Raw genomic sequence first — 24,470 nt, 5'->3', positions numbered from 1 at the left:
ATCAGCACAATAAATCATGAGGTAGAAAACTGCTAAAATGGAACGTTTAAAAACAACGACAGCCACAAGAATACACAGTAGTAAACACGAACGAGTAAGTGTCAATGAATCAGGTGGGAGGCATTCTTGCAGAAATGAAACACTTTCTGGCACATTTTATACCACCTAGGTATTTTGTATCATCATATCATGAGAAAACATCGTCTCAACGTGCTAGGTCCCTGTCTTGAGGGATCTCCTACAGTATTTTCCCTCCTCCTTGCAGCTGTACATTCCAAAACAAACAACAGAGAAAAAAAAAATACGAAACTTCAGAACCAATTAGATTGCTTAGCAACGTTTTTTGTCTTCCAGAGTTACATCTGTTCCAGCCTCCTGTCACACCAGAAGTTTAAAGTTGGAAATCAATCTTTTCAGCGTTTTAAAAGGCGCTTTCTTCTTTCCTTTGATTGACAGAACAATTTTGTTCACTTAAAATTGAACCTGCAAAACCGTCCCTAATTCCTTGTCTCGTCGTAGAGCCCAAAGACCAGACCACGGGGCTTTCGCACAGACGCGACCTACCGTCTTCCCCGTGAAGACAAGCCTTGCTCAGACCTGGGTCGCGAAATGATTTCCCCTTTCGAGAGCAGAAGCGCGACCCTGCGCATTCCGCGAACCCCTTCCAGACCTTTCCATTCCTCACATTTTTAGCGACTTCTGCGCCCCCCCATCACCTCCCCAGTCCCCGGCTTTCCAGAGGCCACGAGTTGTTTTGTTTGGAATTTACGAACAATTTAGCCGCGCATGACAGCAACACTGAGGGGGTTCTTCCCGCCGCAGCACCCCCAGCCGCGACAGCCCCGGTACCCCAAAGAGGCAACGGGGGGAAACGGTCAAAGCCCAGCAACGCTCCCGAGCGCCGCGCACGCCGGCTCTGGCCGCAGGTGGCCGGGGCGAGCCACGGGCGGCTTCACGGTAGCGCCGCCGCCGCCGCGGCCCCGAGCGGAGCGGGGGCACCGCGCCCCCTACAAAGGACGAGACGCCCCGACTCCTGTCACCAGGGCGACTCCGCCGTCCACCGCCCAGGCTCAGGACCCGCGCCGCCGCCGCCGCGATGCTGGGGAGAGGCGCACCCCGCCGGCCGCGCACACTCCAGGCGCCCCGGCCGCCGCCGCACCAACGTGCCGGGCGCCTCCCTCGCCGCGGCCCGAGGTCCGAGGCTCGCCTCCCTCGGCGCCCTCCCGCCCTCCCCGCCGCAACGCCGCGCGCGCGGCCGTGATTGTCCCCGGCGGTATCCCTCCGCGCCCCCGCCCCCGACGCCCCCTCCCGGGCCGGGACCCTCCGAGGCGAGCGCCGCGGAAGGATCGCTCGCTCTCCCGCCGCACGCGCGCACGGCCCCGCGCCCGCCGAGAGCCCGGGGCGCCGCCGCCACCCGCACCCGCCGCACAGCCGCGCCGCCGCCTCCCGCCGTTGGTTAGTCGGCCCGGCGGCTGCGGCGGGCGGCCGAGACGAGCGCGCTCCTCGGCTCGCCCCTCAGCGCCGCGCCCGCGTCCGCCCTCCGCAGCTCCGGGGGGGCCGGCGGTGCCTGCGCAGAGCCGCCTCCTCCCCGCCCCCGCCCCGCCCCCCCGCGCCGCCCGCTCCCGCCGCCGCCGCCGCTGCGCCCGCTGCTCCTCGCCGTCCCCGCTGCAGTGCGAAGGGCTCGAAGATGGCCGGTTGGCAGAGCTACGTGGATAACCTGATGTGCGATGGCTGCTGCCAGGAGGCCGCCATTGTCGGCTACTGCGACGCCAAATACGTCTGGGCAGCCACGGCCGGGGGCGTCTTCCAGAGCATAACGGTGAGAGCCGCGCCGGCCGGGTCCGCGGCGCTGCCCCGAGCGGGGCCGGCGGCCGTTGGGGCGCCGCGGCGCGGGCCGGGCTCCTGGAGCCGCGGCCGTGCGGGCGGCGGCGCCCGGGACGCGGCTGCCGCGCGGACGGGGACGCCGGGGCTCGGGCAGCCCCTCGCCCGGGCTCGCCCCGACCGGCGCGGGCGGCGGCGCGTCTCTCCGGCTGCCGCTCCCCGCCCGCCCGGCCGGGCATCCCGGCGCGGGGCCGGGGGGCCGGGGGGTGCGCGCCGGCCTGGTGGGGGGGGGTGTCTTCTTCCCCGTGATGCGGCGCCTCGGGTTCCCTGGGAGCCCGGGGGTGTGTGTCGCGGGTCCCGGGATGGAGGCGGGCCGTGAGGGGCCGGGCCGCGGCGCCTGGACCAGGGGGCCCGGCGGCCGGCAGCCCCTCGCGCGGCGCCCGCGGACGGTGGGTGGGAGGCGGGGGCCGTGGGGCCGCGGAGTCCTCGCCGCGCCTTAGCTTGGGTTTGCCGGCGTCCAGGCCCCCAGGGCTTCCGAGAAATGTGCGCCGGCCGCGTAGGTGGGATTCGTGAATCTCGACTAACGCTCTGGCTCCATAGGGTTTTTTTTTTTTTTTTTCCCTCCAAGATGGCGAACTGCCATTGATTTCTCTCCTGCTCCTATGGAGAGTCATCGATACACCGTTATCCCCAATTACGCAACATAGCTGTGGAAGGAAGGGTTCTTTTATGGGACTTTGAATGATCTGCCAAGACGGAGGGGACGCTTCACTTCCCCAGGTCCCTCCCGCGTTAGCGATGGCAGCAAGGCAACTAATGTAGATTTATGGTTCACAGTTGCTGATTTTCTTGTGACTTAATGGTTTGGACTGGGTTGCCACATGGGGAATCATTGTCACTAACCCTCCAGGACCTCTGTATTGTTTTGGCTATTTCTGCATAAGGCTCTTTCTAAAATTGTGACAAGTATATCAAATGCAGGACCGTTCCCTTAATTTCTTACCCTCACGCAACCTTTCCATTAAACGTGAAAATTAAGGCCTCCTATTACGGGGGCTACTAATTATTCCTTTGCTACTCAAGATGATTGAAGATCTGTGTAGAACTTAGTCCTTGATTCTAGTACTTGAAGGTCTCCCATAAGCGCAGTAGACTACAATTCTGGAAGAGAATTGGCATCTGGTAATCAACTTTTTTCCTGCAGTCCTCTTGTCTTTGTGTGCGAGTTCCCGCTGTCTGAGTGGGAAGATTGCGGGAGTGTGCTTGGAAATGGCTGGGGCCTGCTATGACTCTGCAGTTCTGATGGGGGCGACGCCTTCTTTCTTATTCATGGAATGTTAGAATGCACGTTTTCTCCTTTCCGGTTTTGGTGGCTACCTCAGTTTCTTCCCCAACCTCCCTCCATTTTCTCTACACCTTTACCTTCGCCTACTGCATTGCTACATTCAGAATCTTCCGCGTTTGTCCAGAAAGAAAAGTGATTACTGAGGAGGGGAAGGGAAGTTGGAGAGAAAAAGGAGTAGTAGCTAGAAAAATAGAGAGGAGGGAAATACGAATTTGGAAATGTGATGAAGTCTAGGGATGGAAGTTCATACTGTGGGTGATAGCTTAGCTATTTGAAACGCAAAAAGTGGACAGATTTGCTAAACATGGACTTTATTTCAGGAGACTCAAACAACTTCAGATTTGCTGCTGACTAAAATTTCACTGAATATAACAAGCTGTTGAGTTTATAGGTGAATCTTTACCATTACATAAGCCCTCAGGCACCACCTGACTTGATAGTTTATAAATAACTCCTAAGTTTGCAGTTTGTCTAGTGTCAACTACCAACTATTTAGAGAAATTGTTTCCATAGACTGGATTCAGTTGGCAGACTACACTGTTAACTGTGAAATCTAATTAACTGATATAAAACATGTAATCATGTAGGGTTAAGTAATTCTTTAGAAAAGACTGAAACTTGATATTACATTAGTGAAATGTGGATATCTTTGTAGTAGTACTACAAACTTGGCACAGTTTTTCATGTTATATCAAGACTTGAAAAGAATTAACTTCATCTTCATGTTTTGTTTTTTTTCTCTCTCTCTCTCTCTCTTTTTTTTTTTTTTGGTGGGGGGAGCAGCCAGTAGAAATAGATATGATTGTAGGAAAAGACCGGGAAGGTTTCTTTACCAATGGTTTGACCCTTGGCGCAAAGAAGTGCTCAGTGATCAGAGATAGTCTATATGTCGATGGTGACTGCACAATGGACATCCGGACAAAGAGTCAAGGTGGGGAGCCAACATACAACGTTGCTGTCGGCAGAGCTGGTAGAGGTAAGAAAGGTTGCTTTTCCTTAAAAGTTGCACGCCACATACAACTTACTGGACAGTTTTAACATTGTGAATAAAAGTGTTAGTCCATAATGGCTATTAAGGTGGTTTTTGTGAACTGCCCAGCACTGAAGGAAAGGCACTGCTTTAAACATAGCCTATAGAAAATGCAAATAGTGTTGAGCTACTGAGATCCTGACTTTTTCTTCAGAGTATTCAAATCAGCTCTTCATTTTCCGCTATAATAAACTTAAAATCTAAATTTGTCTCAGACTTTACTACGTCTTGAATGTTAATCTTATGGGGTATACAAATTGTTGAATCATTCAAATTGTTTAGTTACTTTAGTAAATCCCTTTGAGGCTTACATTGTTCGACCTCTTCAGTCTTGCTTGTATTTTAGCCATTAACTGCTCAACATAAAAATGGAAAAAATAACATTGGCTCATTTTTCTATTAGAAATATTGCTGGGAAAAAGAAGTAATTACAATGAAGGTTTTGCAGTTACTTAATTGTTTACTAAAATATTTTCAAAGATGTTAGTATGTGATTTAGATTTTAGTTAAGAAATTATATTTCTTTTATGTATTTGGTCCAGAAATTCTTACTATATTAGCTAAGTATCACTACTGTTTTTAAAAAAGAAAACTTTGGAATTTGAGGTTTATGATGACATCTAATTGATTTACAGGTACATTTGAATGTGTTTAGTCTGTGTAAATTTTGTAAATGGGGCTTGTGTAGCCTGCTTAGCGACTTGGTGCATCTAATTTAAGACTCTACAATGTGAAGGACCTTGAAGCTACCCTAGAATTGACTCTGCTCCTATCAATTCCCTGCATTTATTCTAGTGGTTACTCTTTTAATTATGTGAGTTAGTGCCTATGAGTATCTTTCTGTAAAAGAGTCAGATTGCTAAGAGTAGACAAATCTCTCTAAACATTAGCTGAGCTCAGATAATTAATGTTAAAAAGAATTATCAACTATATGCTATGAAGCCAGAATAAGATTTTTCACACCATAGAGCACTACTGACATCTAGTGGCAGTGAACATGAAATCTGATACAATGCATATATTTTGGGGATGGACCTTTAAGCTGTATCACAGAAAAGTAACCTGTTGGTGGAAATAATAAACCTATGTCAGGATTTTAGATTCATGAAAATGACCATGGTGAGATATCAGTAAGCATAAGCCTTACCTATTTTAAAGACCTTTCCTGAATGGCACTGAAAAAAACTAAGATTTGGTCTTGGTTTTCTCTGGAAATAATACATTTAACCTCACTTCTGAGACTTAGTTTGTACTGAGGCATGTTAAATTTTGGGAGAATTGTATAAATAATCACTTTAAGTTTTTCAAGTTTGTATTTTGGGGGCCAGTCTGACATGTATTTATCATATTGACAAGTTTTTTTGCCCTAGAATAAAGGTGATTACACCTTTTTCCTTTTGCCAATGTAAAGATAATTTTACAGAGTACTGCAGCTGCATTAGTTGGGCTTTTAAGATGCAGTTAATAGTAAATGGTGTTTTTAGTTTTCACCTATAGTTTGAAAGTTCTTTTTTGAAGACTTCAGTGCTTGACAGTTCATGGAAAACTAACTTAATGTTATCTTATTAATCGGGGTCTGTCTGCTAAAACTTATGTGACTTTCTTGATTAACACTTCTTTTGAAACACTTTTCTTCTTTCTCTTTCAGTCTTGGTCTTTGTAATGGGAAAAGAAGGGGTCCATGGAGGCGGATTGAATAAGAAGGCATACTCAATGGCAAAATACTTGAGAGACTCTGGGTTCTAGCTGCTAGGCAGACTGTTAAGTATTAGGGGAAAATTGCTCTTAAACTTTCCTAGCTGTAAGCTTGAGTCTTAATTCTGGAAATTTTATTAGCAATGCAGGGTGATGGGGTATGAATCTGTGTCTCCTTTGTATCCCTCTATTGGTGGGGAAAGGTGTCTTTCTTTCTGCTCCCTCCCCTCCCCCCCTTAAATAATTCTGTTGACTTTTGTTTTGTTTCCTTGTGTACTCCAGCATTGGTTATAGTCATGGGAAAGGAAGGTGTCCACGGAGGCACACTTAACAAGAAAGCATATGAACTCGCTTTATACCTGAGGAGGTCTGATGTGTAAGCAGCCTCTCCCCATCTACCTAGCAACTGTCTTCATCACCACCCCAATTATGGTCACAGTGCTACCAGACTATAGGTGGTAGCTAATTTTTCTAATTTCTTTACCTTTTTTCTAATGTCATGCTTCCTGTTTGCCCAATGGATCATTTGTATGTTAACCACTGTATGTAACCAACCTTTATCTGGCAACATAATTGCAGCACAATAATGATTTGCATGATACCTTGAAATTTGGGGGGAGGGGGCATGCCAAGTTGGGCATCACTTTGTCTTAGCAATTAATGGGATATTGATTACTAAAATTAGTTATTAAGGTGCCGGTTGTACAATCTCTAATTTGATCAGTGTCTTTTCAGCACTTTGAGCATTTTCTTAGCTCATTTAGTCTTCCTTTTGTAGTGCATGGTAGGGAGGAAAAAGTGCATGCATCTTTTCCTTTGCTCCTCTCTTCCCATCCCCCCCTTCGCACTTAAGGTATTTAGTTTGCTTCCATCTTTTTTTACACAGTGCCTGGTTTATGTAACCAATTAATATCCCTTTTGTTGATGAGCTATTGAGAACTGCAGTAGTTTGCTTTTAGTATTGTTGTTGCACTTGAATAGAGGAAAACTTTCATAGTCTACAGGACATATGAAGAGTGCAACTGCAATACAAGAGCAAAAGGCACTTCCTCCCATGATCTTACAGTAACCATATTGACTGACTCCCCAGGGACATTCCTTCATTGCAATAGCTCAGATTTTTGTTTCTGTCCTTTTCTTTGCACACCAGCTCTACTCTTTAGTAAAATTGTAAAAGGCTGCCATTATGGACATTAGGTATCCCAAAATAACCATCTGGAGTGTGTCCATTTTGTTCTTCTAGGACCAATTTTTATTTGCAGCTTGAGTTTTTATATGAAGTTGCATTATTGTGGACTTGGCTGTCTTGTGATGAATTTTTTTTCATATGTATTCTGTGCCATACACACTATTGTTAAAATGAACTGTTGCTATTGTGAGATGGATTTTAACTGACCTATTAAAGGTTTCTTTCGAATGGCACTACCTTAGGGACATTCTAGTATTTGCTTCTATTGTTTGGGCCTTGTGGATAATGTACAGATTTAAAAACAAATCTTGTTGCTGATTTGTCCATTTCTTTCCCTGCACTTTGTTACATCTGGGATACAGTCTAACTCATCTGATTTAATATGCATTTAAAAAAATGCCATAACTATTAAACACCTTGTTTACAGACAGATGAAATAAATTTATTCCAACCAAATATTCTAGACTCCTGTTGTTTATATGAATTGTTGGCTTAGTTGGTTTTTGACACAATGGGTTTATGCAGATAAGTCAAGTCCTGCTACAAGCATAAAATCTAAAAATAAAAATTCAGCGGATAACCTAACTATTCTATTTCATGCAGTTTTATTACAAATAAAATGAGTGCCTGGGATTTTCTTTTCAGTGGGCTTTGAGCTATTAAAAACATTTTGGTCATCTCAGGTTTATCGTCAGTCTTATAAAAGCAAAATTGACTTATCTGCTTCAAATGTTTTTTCCCTTTTATTGTTGATACCTAGGTGCGAAATTTAGCAAGCAATAAAGGAACCCAATACCAAGGTTTTCTGCACTGTGGATGCTTTTGTGTTGAATTGTCATGATTTCCATACATTTAAGAAGCTGTGTTGGGCTGGCCTAAGTGAGCCAGCAGGGGCTCCCCCTCATAGGCAGCATGTAAGGTAATCCTAGTTTTTGGCTTTGGAGTGACATAGTATCTATGGCTATGTGCTAGTTAAGTTTAATTCCAGAGGTCATAAAACTCCTGAGATACAGTAATGCTTATTAAATACGATAATACTAATTAGATTACCAGGAACTATGAAGCAGCAGCTCATAGTAGGGATGCTCAGAAGTTGAAGTGGTGCTAGTTATAATGTAGTTCCCCCCGCAGATGGAGATTCCATAGCCCAGAAGTCCCTTTAGAAAAAGTGGACAGTTTATCATTTTAAATCGCCTGTTTGCTGCTTTTGAGAAACTGGGTTAGGGACTGAGCTTTGCCTTACTAGAAGTTGGGGAGTTAAAACATTTTTTTTCTTTGACAGTGTTTTCAGGTATCAGTTCTGAATTTATAAAAGTATTAACAATAAAAGATGGGCAGCTACTTTGGTAGTTGTGTATATGTTATACATTATAAAACAACAGAAACCTTAATTTCTTGATCTGTTTGATCCCTATTGGGGCAAAAGGTTAGCAAATGAAAATTTCATAGTTGTGCTGTGGTGACTTGAGATTTTATGGTAATAAACATTCACACTTTAGTTGTTAAGAATTGTCAGGGTAACTGCTTACAGAAAGTAGTCCCCAAAAATCTGAAACCCTTAATGAATGAACCTGGAAGTTGGTGTGAGGGGTGTTTTGGAGGGTGTGGGTAGGGAGTGTAGAAAAGTTAGAAATATAACTAAAATAGTAATGAAATTAGTCATGCCAAGTAATGCTAAGTTGCTTTGTCTTAGCAAGTAAATGGGATACTGATTTCTAAAATAAGTTACTATTAAGCAAGGTTGTATAATTGCTAATTTGATCAGTTGTCTACCCACAATTTCATTACAAAAATGCTGTGAAGATCTATAATGTATCTTTGCTTTGTCCTTGGTTCTAGTAAGTGGAGCTATACAAGATTGTATACCAGAAAAATCTTTTAAGATTTAACTTTTAGGAATGTAGGTGGAATAAATGTTCAGAGATAAAACAATCATTGAAGAATGACACAAAATGCTCACCAATGAATGTTAAGCCATATAAATATTGCATACAGTGTAAATACCGTAGTATATAATTAATGGATTTTACGTATGTGTCTCTGAAGGTAATACAATAAGTTCAGGTAACTAAACTTTACTAATGAAAAATTTTTAACAGGGGAACAGCTTTAACTAGTGCTGCTGCATAAGGCACTACATAAATTTTTTCTTAAATAAAAAACAGTTGGGAGTTGCCAAAAAAGGTAATTTCTGCTTCAGAAAAACTTCCAACAAATTTAAAAGAACCAGATCCTTAATCTGAACTGTCAATTAACGGTTGAGGGAATGTAACATCTAATACACTTCACAGTGACCTTTGCCTTTTTAAAGAAAAATTTCAATTATGTTTTTATACTTTAATAATTACAAAAGCACTTACTGTACATGTGTATGCCAGGCACTGAACTCAGATGTTTTTGTCCTTACACTTTACTTTAGGTTTTATGAAACTACACAAATGACTATTAGGTTTTAAAAGGTTAGGCTCATTACAAATAGGTCAGATTACAAAGCTTTGTTGGGCTACCATAGTAAAGTGATGCTCTGTTTCTTAGGCTTGTATTTTATTTTTAAAGAATCAAGGGAAGAAAATGAGAGTATCAGATAATCCATAAGTCAACCTTTTATTTTGGATATACCTATTTGGGGATTGATTTTTTTTTTTTTTTTTGGGGGGGGCAACAAAGGCTCATATATCTCGTGTGCTTGTTATGCCCCAATATACTTTTGCTCACTTAAAACTTATATCAATGCCGATTTATCTAGGTATTTAGCCTTTCAAGGGTGCACAGCAGTCCAGTGTAAGAATTTACCATAATTATAACAGGGTACTATGATGAACAGTATTACTGGAATGATTTTGGCTGTAGCCTTAACTTTTCAGAGGATTACCTAAATATCTGTGAGCTGTAAATTAACCTTGTATAAAATTCTATGGTTACATTCAATCATACCTTTTAATACAGTGCATGTATATAAAGCAAATATAGGTAATAGTACAGTGGAACAAATATTTGCTAGTTCTAAAGTGGAAAATGTGTTTATTGACATTCAGACTCCCTTCATACAGGACATATAAAAATTCTTAGCATTTTGATTATACATAAGTATGTTTTCTACAGTTACAATGACATAATATAGTTTAGTTTTTCATAATACATTGTTTAAATACATAAGTTCTGTTAAATGTAAGCACTTATTTTCAAATCCAGTACTTGAACAATTTCCTCTGTACATAGTTTAGCAGGGTTAATTAGCATAAGATGATCTTTAGTAAGAGGTATATGATCTGAGTATTAACTGTTGCTGAAGTTTGGTATTTTTATACAGCATTTTCTTTTTGCTTTGATCACAACACAAAACCTTTAAAGGATACTGAAATTCAGTAAGTAAAGTCCAGAGACATTACTTTAGCTAATGAATTAAATTTATGTATAACACTATTAACCTTAAAAAAAAAAACTTGAAATCTATATCAATACAGACTGTTCTATCAGGGTAAGGCTTGGGATAAAAGGAAAAGGTTTCTTTGTGGTGCTGATAGGAGAAAAAATGCTAACTTAATCTTGTTACTCTCACTAATGACAGCAAGTTGGAGAAAAACCAGAACAAACATTCCATCTCACCTACTACTGAGTAACTTTATGGAGATGGGAGTTGGCTTAGATCATGCTAGGTGGCCACAGGACTTGACCTTATGTGTGAAACAGGAAACATTTGCATACTGTGATCTAGGTCTTAGCTGCAAGCTATGCTGAGGAATACTTTTTTAATGTTTTGGCTGTATTTCATTCCAGAAGAGTTGGTTTGATGCTTGTGTTACAGCACCAGTATATTATTAGTGAAATGAAGTACACTCCTGCAGATATATACCAGATCAAAAAAAAAAAAAGCAAAACCTGTTTTAGTAATTGATTAAACTTTAGAATACTGAAAGAAAAGAAAAGGTTATTTCTACAGAAATCTCTGAAGGGAGCAAAAAATCAAACCATTATATACCTAAATAAAACATTTTAAAGAAAACCAAATCACCCTGAAGGTCAAACAGTATTTGCGATGTTGTAATCCCGTTGACCATTAGGCTGCATTTGGACCACAATACTATGTTCATTAATTTCGTTTTCTGCATCACTACTGTCGCTATCTTCATTGTCATCTTCCTCATAGTCTGAAGATTCTGTCATGTTCTGCTGTGATCGAGATTCCGCCAAAGCCCCAAATGACTGGGTGCTAACAGAAGCCAAAGGTCTAAGTAAAGGGGTGTGTTCTGACACTTCATTTTCTTCTTGACTACTATCTGTGTCAGAGTCTGAATCGCCTTGAGAAGGAACAACTTTTTGCTTGCAGACTGGACAGGTTTTTTTGGTTTTAGTTAGCCAAGGATCTACACACTTGCAATGATAAGCTGTTGAAGCAAAATATTAATTTGTTAGCACACTGTAGTTGAGAACATTCTTTTTAGTCACTTGTCATGTTTGTTCATGTTCTTATGATTCATATACATCATGTAGTGGTAAGAGAACAGTTTGTAAATTTTTATAAATATACTTCCATCCTTTAATGAGACCACTAATTAGTGCAAGGCCTGATTTAAGTATACTAATAACTGTTTTCTAATAACTGTCTCCTCCAATATTGGACCTAAATATAAATTAATCTGTACATAAATTCAAAACAGTATGTAATTATCCATACCATGGGAACAGGGAAGGATTCTGAGCTTGTCTCCATCTTCATACTCATCCAAACAAATGGCGCATACATCATACTCATCTCCTATGACAAAACAGGTAAGTAAAATTAATTAAAAGATGTAGAGAAATCTCAAATTTCTCAAGGTAGGTCTCATAGTTATTTTAAATGTCTCTTTTTAAGTCATATCTTTTCTGTCAAGCAGTGAGATGCTTTAATCAGGAACTTTTAAGTTTTAAATAATTAACCTTTTACCTAAAATAAGAAACTAAATATGGATATAGAGGCCTTCTTGGTGGCCTACAGGTTAAGTCTCAGTAGCTATCATTTCAACTGTGCACCACAATGGCCAGAGTTTGGCCCTAGCCAGAGAGCTAGCCCACATACAGCACAGTAGACCTCTCCTGTCTCACCAGATGCTCCCCTCAGCAGTGTATTTCAATAAATCCACTTGCTGTGTTCCCCACTCTTGTCTCTAATGATGCCTCTGATTCACCGGGCCTCTGGCCTACACCCCAGTTCTTGTGTGCATAAATAAATAAAAATTTCAAAAATAGCTAAAAATGGATATAAATTTGTTTACCTTGATTACCTTTGCAAAAAAAAAATTACAATTCCATTAGAGTTTTATGTAACTAGGCAAATACTAGCTTTGGGAAACTTATACCAAAACCAGAATTTCACTATTTAGATTTCTATGTCTCAGGCCATTTTTTAAATAAAATGGAAAGTCTTAAAAAGGTATTGATGACTAAGAATAATGTTCTGTTGAGCTTGGCAAGTCACTTAGCCCTTGACATCCATTCTTTTATGTGTAAAAAGATTGGATGTACCTCTGAGAGTTGTCAGGATGAAATGAGATAATGTGAATTGAACAAAGGGCCATTTGTACCTAGATATTCACTAAATGGTGTTTATTCAAGTTTATTCACAGTTCTTTTTGGAATTCAGTGAGGCTTTAAGTTTTCAAAGGAATTGGCATTCTTATTATGTACAGCAGCTTTTTAGGTTGAGTCAGTAGTGTCTTAGGGACAGGGATTTACAATTTAGTGTTTTTCATTAACTATGTATGTTAGGTAGATCTATATGTGTTACATACAAAAATCCTAGGTAACAAAAGACAGTTAAATTCATTGCCTATCCCACACATAGGGATGTCAGGAGACATGTCAAAAAAAAAGCTATTGTCTGGATAGATAACCAGAACATGACACACAAGAAAGGAATGATATTTTTGTTCATTATCTTTAGTTTGGTTACTACACTATTATGTATCAGATACATTCTATAAAAAAATACAAGGTTCTGTGTTACTAACATGTCAACTAAGATGATTATGTATACATGCCTATAAAGAGTAAGACTCCAATATATAACTAATTATATACTTGATCCATTTAATGAAACTATTTACATGAGAATAGTTGTAATACACAAATAACAGATTTCCCATACAAATAAAACTTGATTTTATTACTTTATAAAAATGCCCATTAAGAACAGATGCAGTTAATATAACTGAACAGGAACAGAGTGCAACAGCCTTCAGTCTTACTTCACTGAAGTAGGAAGGTTAGCCTGTGTTATCCATATGGGCCCTACATATTCAGAAGGGTCCTAAAACTGCAAAAGGTAAATGGAAAGCTGTGTCGGGAAGATGTGACATGGATGACTGGTTAGGAAAATGCAACATTACTGGCTTTATAGATGAAGAGGCGGGTGGGTCACAAGTTAATGTAGCCTCTAGAAGCTGTAAAAGGAAATGAAGTGGATTCTTTCCTAGAAGCTACAGAAGAGAACTCAGCCCTGCCAACATCTTGACTTTTAGCCCATGAGAACTAGATAAGGTTTGTGGTAAGGTTAAAACAGTAATAAGAAAGAATACAAGGTAGCATTTGGATTAGCCTTAAAAGTATGGAATTGTTATTTCAGTCACTGGTTTCCTAGAACCTATGAATTGTTCAAAGTGATATGTGTATGCGCGCACCTCCACCCCATATATTTTAGCCATAGCACTTAATTTTGAAGTTGACAGGTCAGGATTCAAAGATGTAGTATGTGATCACAGACCAGACTGGAGCCTATGCTCTGAGAATTATCCCCATGGCTTTGGACTGTGATGAAACGAAAAGCACGTTTTAGAAAGTACAGGTGTCTCATTGTGGTTATTTTATTAGCTATGCAACCTTGTACAAGGCACTTAACTCTTACATTTCTGTTTTCTCAAAGGCAAACAAAAATATTAAAACATCTGTGGTTTACAATTCTTGTGTACTAAAATAGATAATGCAAGTAGAGTACATTATGCAATGCTTGGCACACAGGGTGCCTCTTAATTGCCATATGATAAAACTGGCCTAACCGCATACTGGCATATGGCATTGCGTGCAGAAAACTATGGCTAGGAGGCTGCGCTCTAATACCCCTGTGTGTTTCTGTCTCACCAGATGAACTGTATGTTTACAGAAGAAGTTAGTGGCAATGGTCATTGAAACTTTTTGTTGTACTTAGGTAAAGCTGTAACTATGTAATATGTAAAAATATGTAAATATGCTATTTAATTAAATATTAAATAATTTAGATATTCTGCAACCCTTGAACTATAAGTCTCAAAAACTCCTGGTTTGACTGGAATGCAAGGTTAACTGTATTAATAGTTGCCCCCTTGACCCTTCTCCAGAAATCTAAAAGAATGGACATTTTTAATAAAAAGCAAGAATGAAAGCAGAATTCTACTTTTGACCCATTTTATAATACCTAAAGCTAAAAAAATAGTAGAAAATATACCATGTACCAGGAAATTCAACTAGTGAATTCCTGCTCAAGACTGCCGCCCAGTATTAAACAATTTCTGAGTGGGTTTATACTTTTAACTTGAAAACAAATTAAAGGAATTTATGTATGATTTACAATTTCAACAGTTTTTTTTAAAAAGTTTTTCTACAATTCAGTTAGCATAAGATAAAGGACTATATAATAAGTGCTAATAGTAGTTATGTTACTGTCAGCTCCATGATACAAGTTTCGCTGCTTAGTATAAAACAGTGGTTCTCAACTGGGGATGACTTTGCCCTGTGGGACATGTAGGGATATCTGAAGACATTTTGATTTTTACAACTGGGAGTGATGCTGGGGGAGGGATGCTGATAAATATCCTATAAAGCTCTGTATAGCCCCCTCCAACAAAGAATTATTCCAGCTAGAATGTCAACAGTGCTGAAGGTATAAAACACTCCAGGCTTTATCAGAACAAAAATTTTGCTAATTTACTAGTGGATAGGTGTACAGAAAATGCAAGAGGGGTAAGATTCATGTCTGTTATGTGAAACAATACTGCTTCTACCTGGACTATTTCTGGCCTTAGTATTATCTGAGTATTAAGAATTTCATGGAGACACTTTTAATATCTCATCAATCTGTATTAAAATATATAGATTGACAGAACTTGCATTTTTCCCCTCTAAACCTATTCCTCCTGAGTTTCCCCCCCAAAATCTTAAGTCATGAAGTACAGCAAAAACACCCATCAGAATACGAATCAAACAAGTACTTAAGGAAGCCACTATGGTGGCTCAAACTTGTCACATGTCCTTGATGCCTCTTTCCTTTAGAGCATATTCAATCTGGCAATAAGTCCAATAAACTTTTATCTGTAAAACATTCTAAACCTGCCTTCTTTCCATTTCCTCAAATAGCCTGGTCCAATATCCTGGATTACTGCAAGAGCATCTGCAGTCACCTGCCCCAGGTGTTTTCTTCCTAAGGTTGACCGTTTAAAGAAAATAATCACATGTCAGTCCCATTTTAGTGGATCCCCATCTCACTTAAAATCTGAGTTCCTTATCATGTCATTCATATAACTGTAGATAACCTGACCCCTGCTGCCTGTTCCCATCTCATCTCACGCCACTCAGTCCCCTTCATTCATACTTCAACAATGGCTATATGTCAATCTTTGAGCAAACAAAAAAACATTTGGACATAAAATTAGGAATAGAATGGGGACTCACCATCTCTAAAGATGACTCAAAAAATGAACTAGTATGAAATAATCTAGTAATAGTGCATACAAACAGATAAATAACATAATTGGTCAATTCCATAACTAACCCAGGCCATAAATCAACCAGATTAAGTAAAAGATAAAAGAGAGAAAGCACTTAAGGCTAATACATACAGATTTCATGAAAAATGACAATGCATTTTAGATAATCTGCCCAGGGAAGATTCATGAGTTTCAGGAAAAATGATTCTTGGAGAGAAAGTTTCTTGTCACATTGCCAGTAAAGAAAACAATGGCAATTCTCTTCAGCAAATTAAAAAAAAAAATTTTTTTTTCCTCTGTTCTTCCATACAAGTTCAAGACATCTGAACAGAAATCAAATAAGATCAAATATTTTTAAAGCCAGATTTGCTTGAGAATCCTTTCTGGTTATTTTTAAGCTCTGATAAAGGAACTAATATATACACTTAAGGTTAAATTGAAAGCAGATATATTTATAAAAATTAAACATGTACTAATAGGTAAAATATATGTATCAATCCATTTTTATGTAATCTATTATAAAATGCTGTATTGCTGAAATAAAATCTCTTCCTATCCAAATTATTTTGGAAGTCTAAATGAGTAAGGTACAAAACAAAAATGCCTGCTCACTTAAAATTTCAAACACAAAACCCATTTATATCATGTGTATATCAGGGATCTGGCTCCTTTACACACTAAAGGGGTAGGAGGAGACAGCTCTCTCAGAGACAGGCTTACATGCTTAGAAAAGGGACTGTTAAATGAATACAAGGATTTTTCATTTGCTGTGAAACACGCTGTGTTTTAACTAACACATCTGGGTACAGACTTAGAGAAATATATTGATATAGGAAACTCAGTAACCACAATTTCAAGTGAAGAGATACTTTTGAGGACAATAATAAGTAATGAATTAATAAGGAAAGTGCTTCAGAAGCAAGAAAATAAGCTATTTTGTATGTGCTAGAAATGGCTAAGTCAATATTGAAATCATCTAAGTATTAATCAGCACAAACATTTCTGAAAAAGCTGCAAAGAAGATTATCAACAAGATAGGAAGATGTAAGATGATCAAGTTCCCAGAGTGGTATTGACTAACCTTTAAGATACTCTATCTGTGCCAGTGCCTCAAGTTGCTGGTTTCTGTGGGTTCAAGTATAGGCAATGTGCCTATGGAAGATTTACAAATGCCAAATTCTTTTCAGTTCATTGGCAAATATTTCCTAAATGTTAGATTCCCCTAACTTTAACATTTCCACTACATTGTAAGCCTATAAGCGTCTTTTTTAAAAAGAGTTCCATAGTTTGATGCTAACTCACTGGAGTGATGACTAGCTACAGAAGTGTCCTGCATTTCCTCTCTTGTTTTCAATCATTTAATAGTAGAATCTACAATTGTGAGAAAACTGCGACAATTGGGATTTTTTTTCTAACATCCATGCATATTTTGTCAAACCATCAGAGTGCAGCAGAACATGGATAACCTTTCTTTTATTTTAGATACCAGATCTCATGACAACCCAAACATTTTAAAACAAAAAATGCGACTCGCTCAATCTTAATAGTTATTAGAAAATTTCAAGTGTAATGTTTATGACGTTAACATATTTTAAAAAATCTCTTTTCATCTTAAAAGAAATTAATGACTAAGTTTTGTGGACACAAATATTTTATGATTTTTATCTAATTTTATAATAATTGATATCATTTACTGAGCTGTTGCTATATGCCAGGCACTGGCATATATTTCAGTATTTTTCACATACTGATTTAAATCCTCCCACCCCACCCCCGCTACCTTTTGAAGCAGGTGTTTTTAGTTACATGTACACATAAAGGGATGTTTTGAGGGTTTGTGAAACTTGCACATGGTCACACAGCCACTAAACTAAGAATTCCACCCCAGGTCCGTTAGACTCCAAAGTCCATCACACATAGTCTTAACCATTATGCCATAGTCTTCTGGCACATGTACTTAGAATTTCATGTAACAGTTAAATAATTCCCTTGAGGGTTTCCCTGGTGGTGAAGGGGTAAGTCGCAGCACTCTGAAGCAATCCACAACCATTGCAACAGGAGTTTGATCCCCTGCCAGAGAGGTAACCCACATGGTACAGCAGACCTCTCCTGTCTTCACCCACTGCTCCCCTCGGCAGTGTTATTTCAATCTGCCTGTTATGTTCCCCACTCTGTCTCTGGTAAATTCTCTCCTCCCACCACCCCCACACCTCTGGCCTGTACCCCAGTTCTTGTATGCATAAATAAATAAATCTTTAAAAATAAACAATTCCCTTGATTCACAGTGTAAAAAGTAAGAGGCTAAAAAATACTCTTAAGCAGCCACTTACTAGAAATTAAAATGTTTCCAATTCTTAAGTCATAGCATTTTTCTTCAGACTGCCCACACATGGGAGACCAAATGAAGAGTGCTTTTTATTCCTCTCTCCCATGGTTTCACATTTTTATTACAAAATAGCAGCTACAGTCTCCAACTTTAGTTAAGGTTCAGACATTTCTTATTTATTCTGATGATGAAATGATCATGCATGCGAAATAAGGGCAAATAACTACAATGAATGAAAGAAATATGTTGGCAACTTTTCTTTTTAGAAGGGTGTTCATGAATTGCTTTATTTATTATGAGTAAACATAAAAATGACTGCCTCAGAGGTCATAAATAAATCCATGTAACACACTCAACATCCAAATCTAAGCAATGATGTCAGCTTTAGCCAAATTCTATTATGTGTAATTTTTTTTAACCTAACTTCATTCTAAACAGTCACTCTGTAGTACTCTTTATTAGTCCTAACATGGCTGCATTATGCAGATAAATTACAACTACATCCCAGATCTTTCTGAATAGGTTAAAAGATTTGTCATCATCAAAGGAATTTTAGAATGGTAAATATTTTTCCAGACCTCAAGGACTTAAAAAGCATTTCCTTGTATTAAGTACTGAAGGTTTCATTATTTTTTCATTATTCTTTTTCAGGCCACTAGGAAATTGGTGTATATCCCTTCTAGAACCAACCTCAATAAACTGAAATTTATGTATGTCCTTAAACACTCGTGTATTCTAATCCAGTAATTATTTTCCTTTTCTTTCACATAAAGAAGTTATATTAAAAATCTCAACAGCCTAAAGTATACTTGGGGTTTAAAGTGGAGGAGGCATTGGGCCTATACTATGTTTGCATTAAGCAGAATTACTTCTAGATGATTTCTGCCTGTTGACTGGGCTAATAATACTACTGTCAATGTAGCACAGGTGACTATAAAAAAATTATACATAAAATTTCCTTTTACACGGCATACAAATTGGTAAGAAAATGCTAAGATCCCAATAGAAATGTGAGCAACAGTCAAAAACAGGTTATAAAAGCAGTTTATGTAATTAATGTGTTCTGTATGATGAAATGTGTATTCTTATACACTGCAAACTTGAATCTTTAAGAAATTAGATCTGTTTCAAAAACGTTCTTTCCCTTGACATAGTGAGTTGAAGGGGAGAGTAAATGCAAGTGGGGGTGGGGTAAAGGATGTGAGGAGGAGAATGGAAGGACTAAAGCCTAGTAACAATTTTATTTCAAAGTGACAGTGTTTTAAGAGGGACACATATATATGTATAGTGTTTGGATTTAAAAATTTCAGTTGTAGCCTGTAATCTAGGTATGTACCCTAAGGTAATTTACTTGACTCTTTTGAGTCTCATTTTCTTTATCCATGAAATAGTCATAACAATACTTTTCTAATTGGGCTACTCTGAAAACTAAATGACAAAATGTATCCAAACTATAGGATTTGGTTTCTTCTTTATGACTCCAATTATCATTTTTTAACAGAATGTATATATGCTTCTGTGGAGCCTCTAGGTGAGAGGTTGGGGGCACAAGGTCAAGGGGGGATGTGCCCTTACCAGTCAGAGCTCAGACCCTGTGGCCTTTGAAGGTGGCTTCCTGCTGGGCTCCCCTTGTCCTCTTGTATAGGGCTTGATTGCATGACAAGCCCAGCTTCTAAACCTGTGCTTTGTGGCAGGGGGTACATCACAGGTTGCTGTGGGGAAGGTTTGGGGGGGCCCTTTTCTGGGCCACCTGGGTCCATGCAAAGCTTGCTGACTGGCAGCCTGTTCCCTAGCCTGGACGTTGCTGGCTGCAGGGCTCTTGGAGCCTCCCCTGTATTGGGCGCAGGGTGGTCATCGTTTCCTGCTCCCATTCCTCTCTCCAGGGCCCTGGTGCCGGGCCATGGCTGAACAGCACCATTTGGGTCATCACGTATGGCTGGGAGATGTGCTTCGCTTCTCAACCCCGCTCATGGCCTGTTTCCCTACACATATGTGGGAGGGAAATATATATATATATATATATATATATATATATATATATATATAATTTTTTTGGCTACAATGCTCTTCCTGATCCACTTTAACACCAGTTAACTTATTTGATATAAATTACACTGACTTCTTCAGTTAGATGTTAGTGGGCTGAAGGCAGTAACAGCAGTCACAGCTACAGCAGGCCAATCATGAAGATCAAGAGTGTTGTGATACAAACCAACCTATAGCACTGACTAGCTCAATTCTCTTCAGTCTAATCTAAGTGAAGACCAGGTCTCTCTTTCTGGACCTGAAATAATAAAATAGTTTGTCTTCAAATAACCCAGAAATAGCTGATCTCTTAACCATGACAGCAACTCCTATCCAACTCCAACTTGGAACCTCATGATTTTACCGTTTTGTGGCCATTATGAAAAGTCCTCAAGAGAACTGAGGAACATTCTGTCTTGATTTGCTTTTTAAGAGTAAATTCAGAACAATTTGTCTTTGAAATACCTTAACACAGAACAAATACAAACTTGCACTGGTTAGACTGAACTCAGGTTATAGATGTTTAGAATTACGTAGAGAAAGACTATGTCTTTTACTTAGCATCATATCCCTAGTATTCAGTATAGTGCCTGGAATACAGTAGACTACCAATAAATATACACAGAACAACAAATGCCACAAACATTTGTTCATGATGAATGGTTAACAAGAAAGCATCTACCTCTCACCTGAAACCAGCCACATTGACTCTCTCCTATTTACAGTCAACCCCAAATCTAGTTCCAATCATGAGAGAGAGAGATTCTTGTCCACAGTAATCTGAGCATGTCATTTTTCTGCTCAAACCAATATACCCAAGTTTTACCACACAATAAAAGCACAGTGCCATGATGTGACTCCATTATATCTCTCTGACTGCATCTCTAACCATTCTCCCTCTAGGACATTACATTCTAACCATATGTTCTTTTTACTATTCCCTGAATATTTCAAACACTATTGACTCAAAGCTGCACTTGCTGGTCTTCCACCTGAAATACTCTCCCTTCCCTTTATGCCCTTTCGCTTATGTATTCCCTTACTTCATTAGATCTTTGTTCAAAGTGTCCTTACAAAGAGAATCTCCTTACCTGTAACAGCATCCTACTCCTCTCCTTCACACATTTGTTTTGCTGCGTAGCATTTACTATTATATAACTATTTCTTTACTTCTTTGCTTGCCCTCACAAGCAGAGGTTATATTCTTTTTTATTTACTATTGTTTCCCTGGTATGTGAGCAGGACAGCACATAGTGAAAGTACTCAGAAAGCATTTATTGAAGGAATATATTAATAGCATTAATATATTATTATAATATTAATAAGTTACTAACTTTTATGTGAATTAGGAAAAAAGTAACACACTTCCTCAAAGCACTTTACTGCTCTCTGCCAAAAGTAATTACCACAATTACAAAAATCTGATGACTAAGAATAAGTGCTATACAGTACACAACCTATACCAAATGTCTGTTGCATATTAGATTCAGAATTCTTGGCAAGTTACCATCCCACAAAAAAAGAAAATATGTGTGGCATTTCTTTTTGATAAACTGGTTTTAGTTCAGTCAGTCCTTAAACAGAAAGGCATAAATAACATCAGTTGTCAACACTATCATCCCTATCCTTTGCCAGTGATTGAACCTGACAGCTTTTCACACTCATAGACTGTAGCCCCAAGCATCTGGATCAAGAAAAAAAATTCAAGTTGAAACTTTGCAGCAAATAAATAACATTAAAAAATAAAATAAAATGGTCTCTGGTTCTGTGTTCTTGTGTATACCGTTTTGATTTTATCCTTTTTCATAATTAGGACAAAAAGTATTTTTTCACAGACAGTAACACTAATCACAAAGTGTTTACACTGAACTATGGGTGCTTTGGTGGTGGTGGGAGAATTATGGTGACCACACCTTAGGGGAAAAATTCTATATTGCATGGAAAATTACCAAGGAAGTAAAATAATCGTACTTCATTGAAAAGTAATATTGATTTAAAAAAAACCCACAATATGTTTACTCTCACTTATAAGAGGAAATTAATGCATTCAGCAATTAGTTGTAAATTTATCAAATTTGCCTTAGAATGGAATAATCATAGGTATGTTGAGAACAAAAATTCACATTGTCTTTTATGTAAATTAAAAATTATTATCAACAGATATAATAAAGGATACATTCACAAAGATTTAGAACTATGGAAGCTATTGGTAAGCATAAGTAATATTTTTAGAACCAGTGTAACTGAATTTAAATGGTTTGTGACTTTAATATGGGGTAATTAGCATTTTGTTGTTGTTGTTTTGTTTTTTGGGTTTTTTTTTTGTGTGTGTGTGGGACCCTCCCTGGAGGCCAGGGACCAGCAGCCTGAACCGGCAGCCTCAAAGCCCAGCGCTCAACTGCTGTGCCACCAGGGGAGGCCCAATTAGCATGTATTTTAATTCAGCTAAGTGCCATGAATATTTGAATTCAGAGTTAAATGCCATGTTAGGTATGAATGTTTCTTCAAATTAAAAAATTACAACTGATGCAAAGAAAAGTATCTTCAAGATGTATGCTAATATTAAATAGTTTTAAAATGTGATGTCTATCTCATTTTATGTATTAGGTATTCACAAATATATGCATTAAGTCAAAATGTTTTTTAAACTATATTCAATATTTAAAGAAACCAAATGTGAAATCTTCTATTAAATTTTATAAACTAGAAATATGACAGTTCCTTCCTGATTATATTCACTGTTATATCCCCAATGTTTACTTAGAACAGTGTCTAGAGTACAGTAAGTACCCAGTATGAATATTTATTGTATACATGAACAGCTATCTAAGCCTGCAATGTATTAATATACAGAAACTCACAAATATAACCAAGGTGGTATGAAATAGAAATATATAGGAAGAAGAGGACTAAATTACACTACCACAGGAGGAAGCAAGCAGGAGGAGAAGATGACCAATTTGAGTTTCTGGTCTGGCATGTAAAGAGCTTGGAAGTCATCAGTTTTGTGCTTAGAATAGAAAAAAACCTGAACAAACTGAAAAATCAACTCTTCTAGATCTATCAAAAAGATCTTAGAAAAAAACTACTGCTCCAAAAATTGGATAGACTGACAGAGATGGGGAATTCAAACTTTTTGGAGCAGAAGCCCAGTAGCTAAAAATTCTATGGGAACCAGTATCAGTATAAAAACATTAATAAATTGCTAGAGGTTTAGTGTAGATGACATTGAGAGTTAAAAACTAGGGGCTTAGAAGTCACCACCACTTTCCTTGTCCCAACAACAAAAGGCTTAGCAAGCAAAAATAAACAATTCTTAGATCCTTCAGAGAAGTGAAGTCACAAGGCAAACACTGCTGGCTGACCTCCAGACAGGTAGACACAGAGAATTATAACATGCTAAACTCCCTGAGTAAAAGCCTTCCAAGGGAACCAGAGCAGAGTAAACAAAACTCCAAGGGAACCAAAACAGGTAGGAAAACCTGATCTAATGAATTGCCAAAGGTTTTGTGTGGACAAGTCTGAGCATTTAAAACTTCAGGAGAGTCTAAATACTTTTGTGAGTTTTGCCCCATAGAGCTCTACCAGGGTTTCATAGTGAATATTTTAGAAAAATCTCTTTGAGTTCCTGGAAGGAATGGGGAAAGTAGTCATTCTGAAAAATGCCAGAGCATTAGTAACCCATCAAAACCTAACTGACATGGGGGAAGGGAAATAAACTCTAGCCTCTCCAGCCAGGAGGTTCCACCAAATAGTGGAAGAAAATTTGAGAAGAACTTGTGAAATTCACTGCTCAAAGCTCCAAGCTCATTAAAAAGCCTCAGATAAAACCATGGACTACAGCATTCTTTCCCTGCCCCAACAAGTTACCACCACACCACTAACAGCCTATTTACTGGAATCCCTTTCCTCGGACATCACATCTGGCTTTCAACAAAAAATTACAAGGAATACTAAAAGGAAAAAACCATAGCTCAAAGAGAAAAAGCAAACATCAAAACCAAATTTAGGTATGGAAAGGATACTAGAATTTTCAGACCATGAATTTAAAACAAATGTGACTAATATGCTAAAGAGTTCTAATAAGGTAGACAACATTCAAGAATAAGTGGATAACATAAAGAGAGATTAAAATTCTAAGAATAAAAAAAAGGCTAGAGATAAAAAGTTAACAAATGAATGCCTTTGATGGGTTCATTAGTAGACTGGACATAGATAAGGAAAGAACTTCTGTGCATAAGGATATGTCAATGGAAACCTTCAAAATTGAAAAGAAAAAAGACTGAAAAAAAAAAAAAACCCTCACCCCAGAATATATAAGA

The 24,470-nt window shown here is 38.9% G+C and overlaps 2 protein-coding genes across 4 annotated transcripts in view; one reads left to right on the top strand and one right to left on the bottom strand.

Moving 5' to 3' along the window:
* Positions 1-1,687: 1,687 nt before the first annotated feature.
* PFN2 (profilin 2) lies at positions 1,688-6,271 on the top strand (the record flags this gene model as incomplete). 2 transcript variants are annotated; one of them, XM_084232034.1, is made up of 3 exons in its annotated part: positions 1,688-1,819; positions 3,950-4,142; positions 6,174-6,271. In XM_084232034.1, the coding sequence occupies 3 exons, from the start codon at positions 1,688-1,690 to the stop codon at positions 6,269-6,271; spliced, it is 423 nt and encodes a 140-aa protein (XP_084088160.1). The 2 variants fall into 2 exon arrangements, with proteins under 2 accessions (XP_084088160.1, XP_084088159.1); XM_084232033.1 differs by lacking the exon at positions 6,174-6,271 and adding an exon at positions 5,845-6,044.
* Positions 6,272-10,881: 4,610 nt separating this feature from the next.
* RNF13 (ring finger protein 13) overlaps positions 10,882-24,470 on the bottom strand; it is a gene marked incomplete at its 5' end in the record, with an annotated part of 119,797 nt that continues 106,208 nt past the window's right edge. Inside the window, 2 exons of one of the 2 annotated variants that reach the window (XM_084231280.1) lie at positions 10,882-11,465; positions 11,756-11,836. In XM_084231280.1, the coding sequence (XP_084087406.1) occupies positions 11,101-11,465; positions 11,756-11,836 (446 nt within the window). In that variant the 3' untranslated portion in view covers positions 10,882-11,100. The remainder of the gene's footprint in view (positions 11,466-11,755; positions 11,837-24,470) is intronic. The other variant, XM_084231281.1, reaches the window with a different exon arrangement.

Source organism: Talpa europaea (assembly GCF_964194135.1).
Source record: "Talpa europaea genome assembly, chromosome: 4".
Lineage (NCBI taxonomy): Eukaryota > Metazoa > Chordata > Mammalia > Eulipotyphla > Talpidae > Talpa > Talpa europaea.
This window is presented reverse-complemented; position numbering and strand designations above follow the sequence as displayed.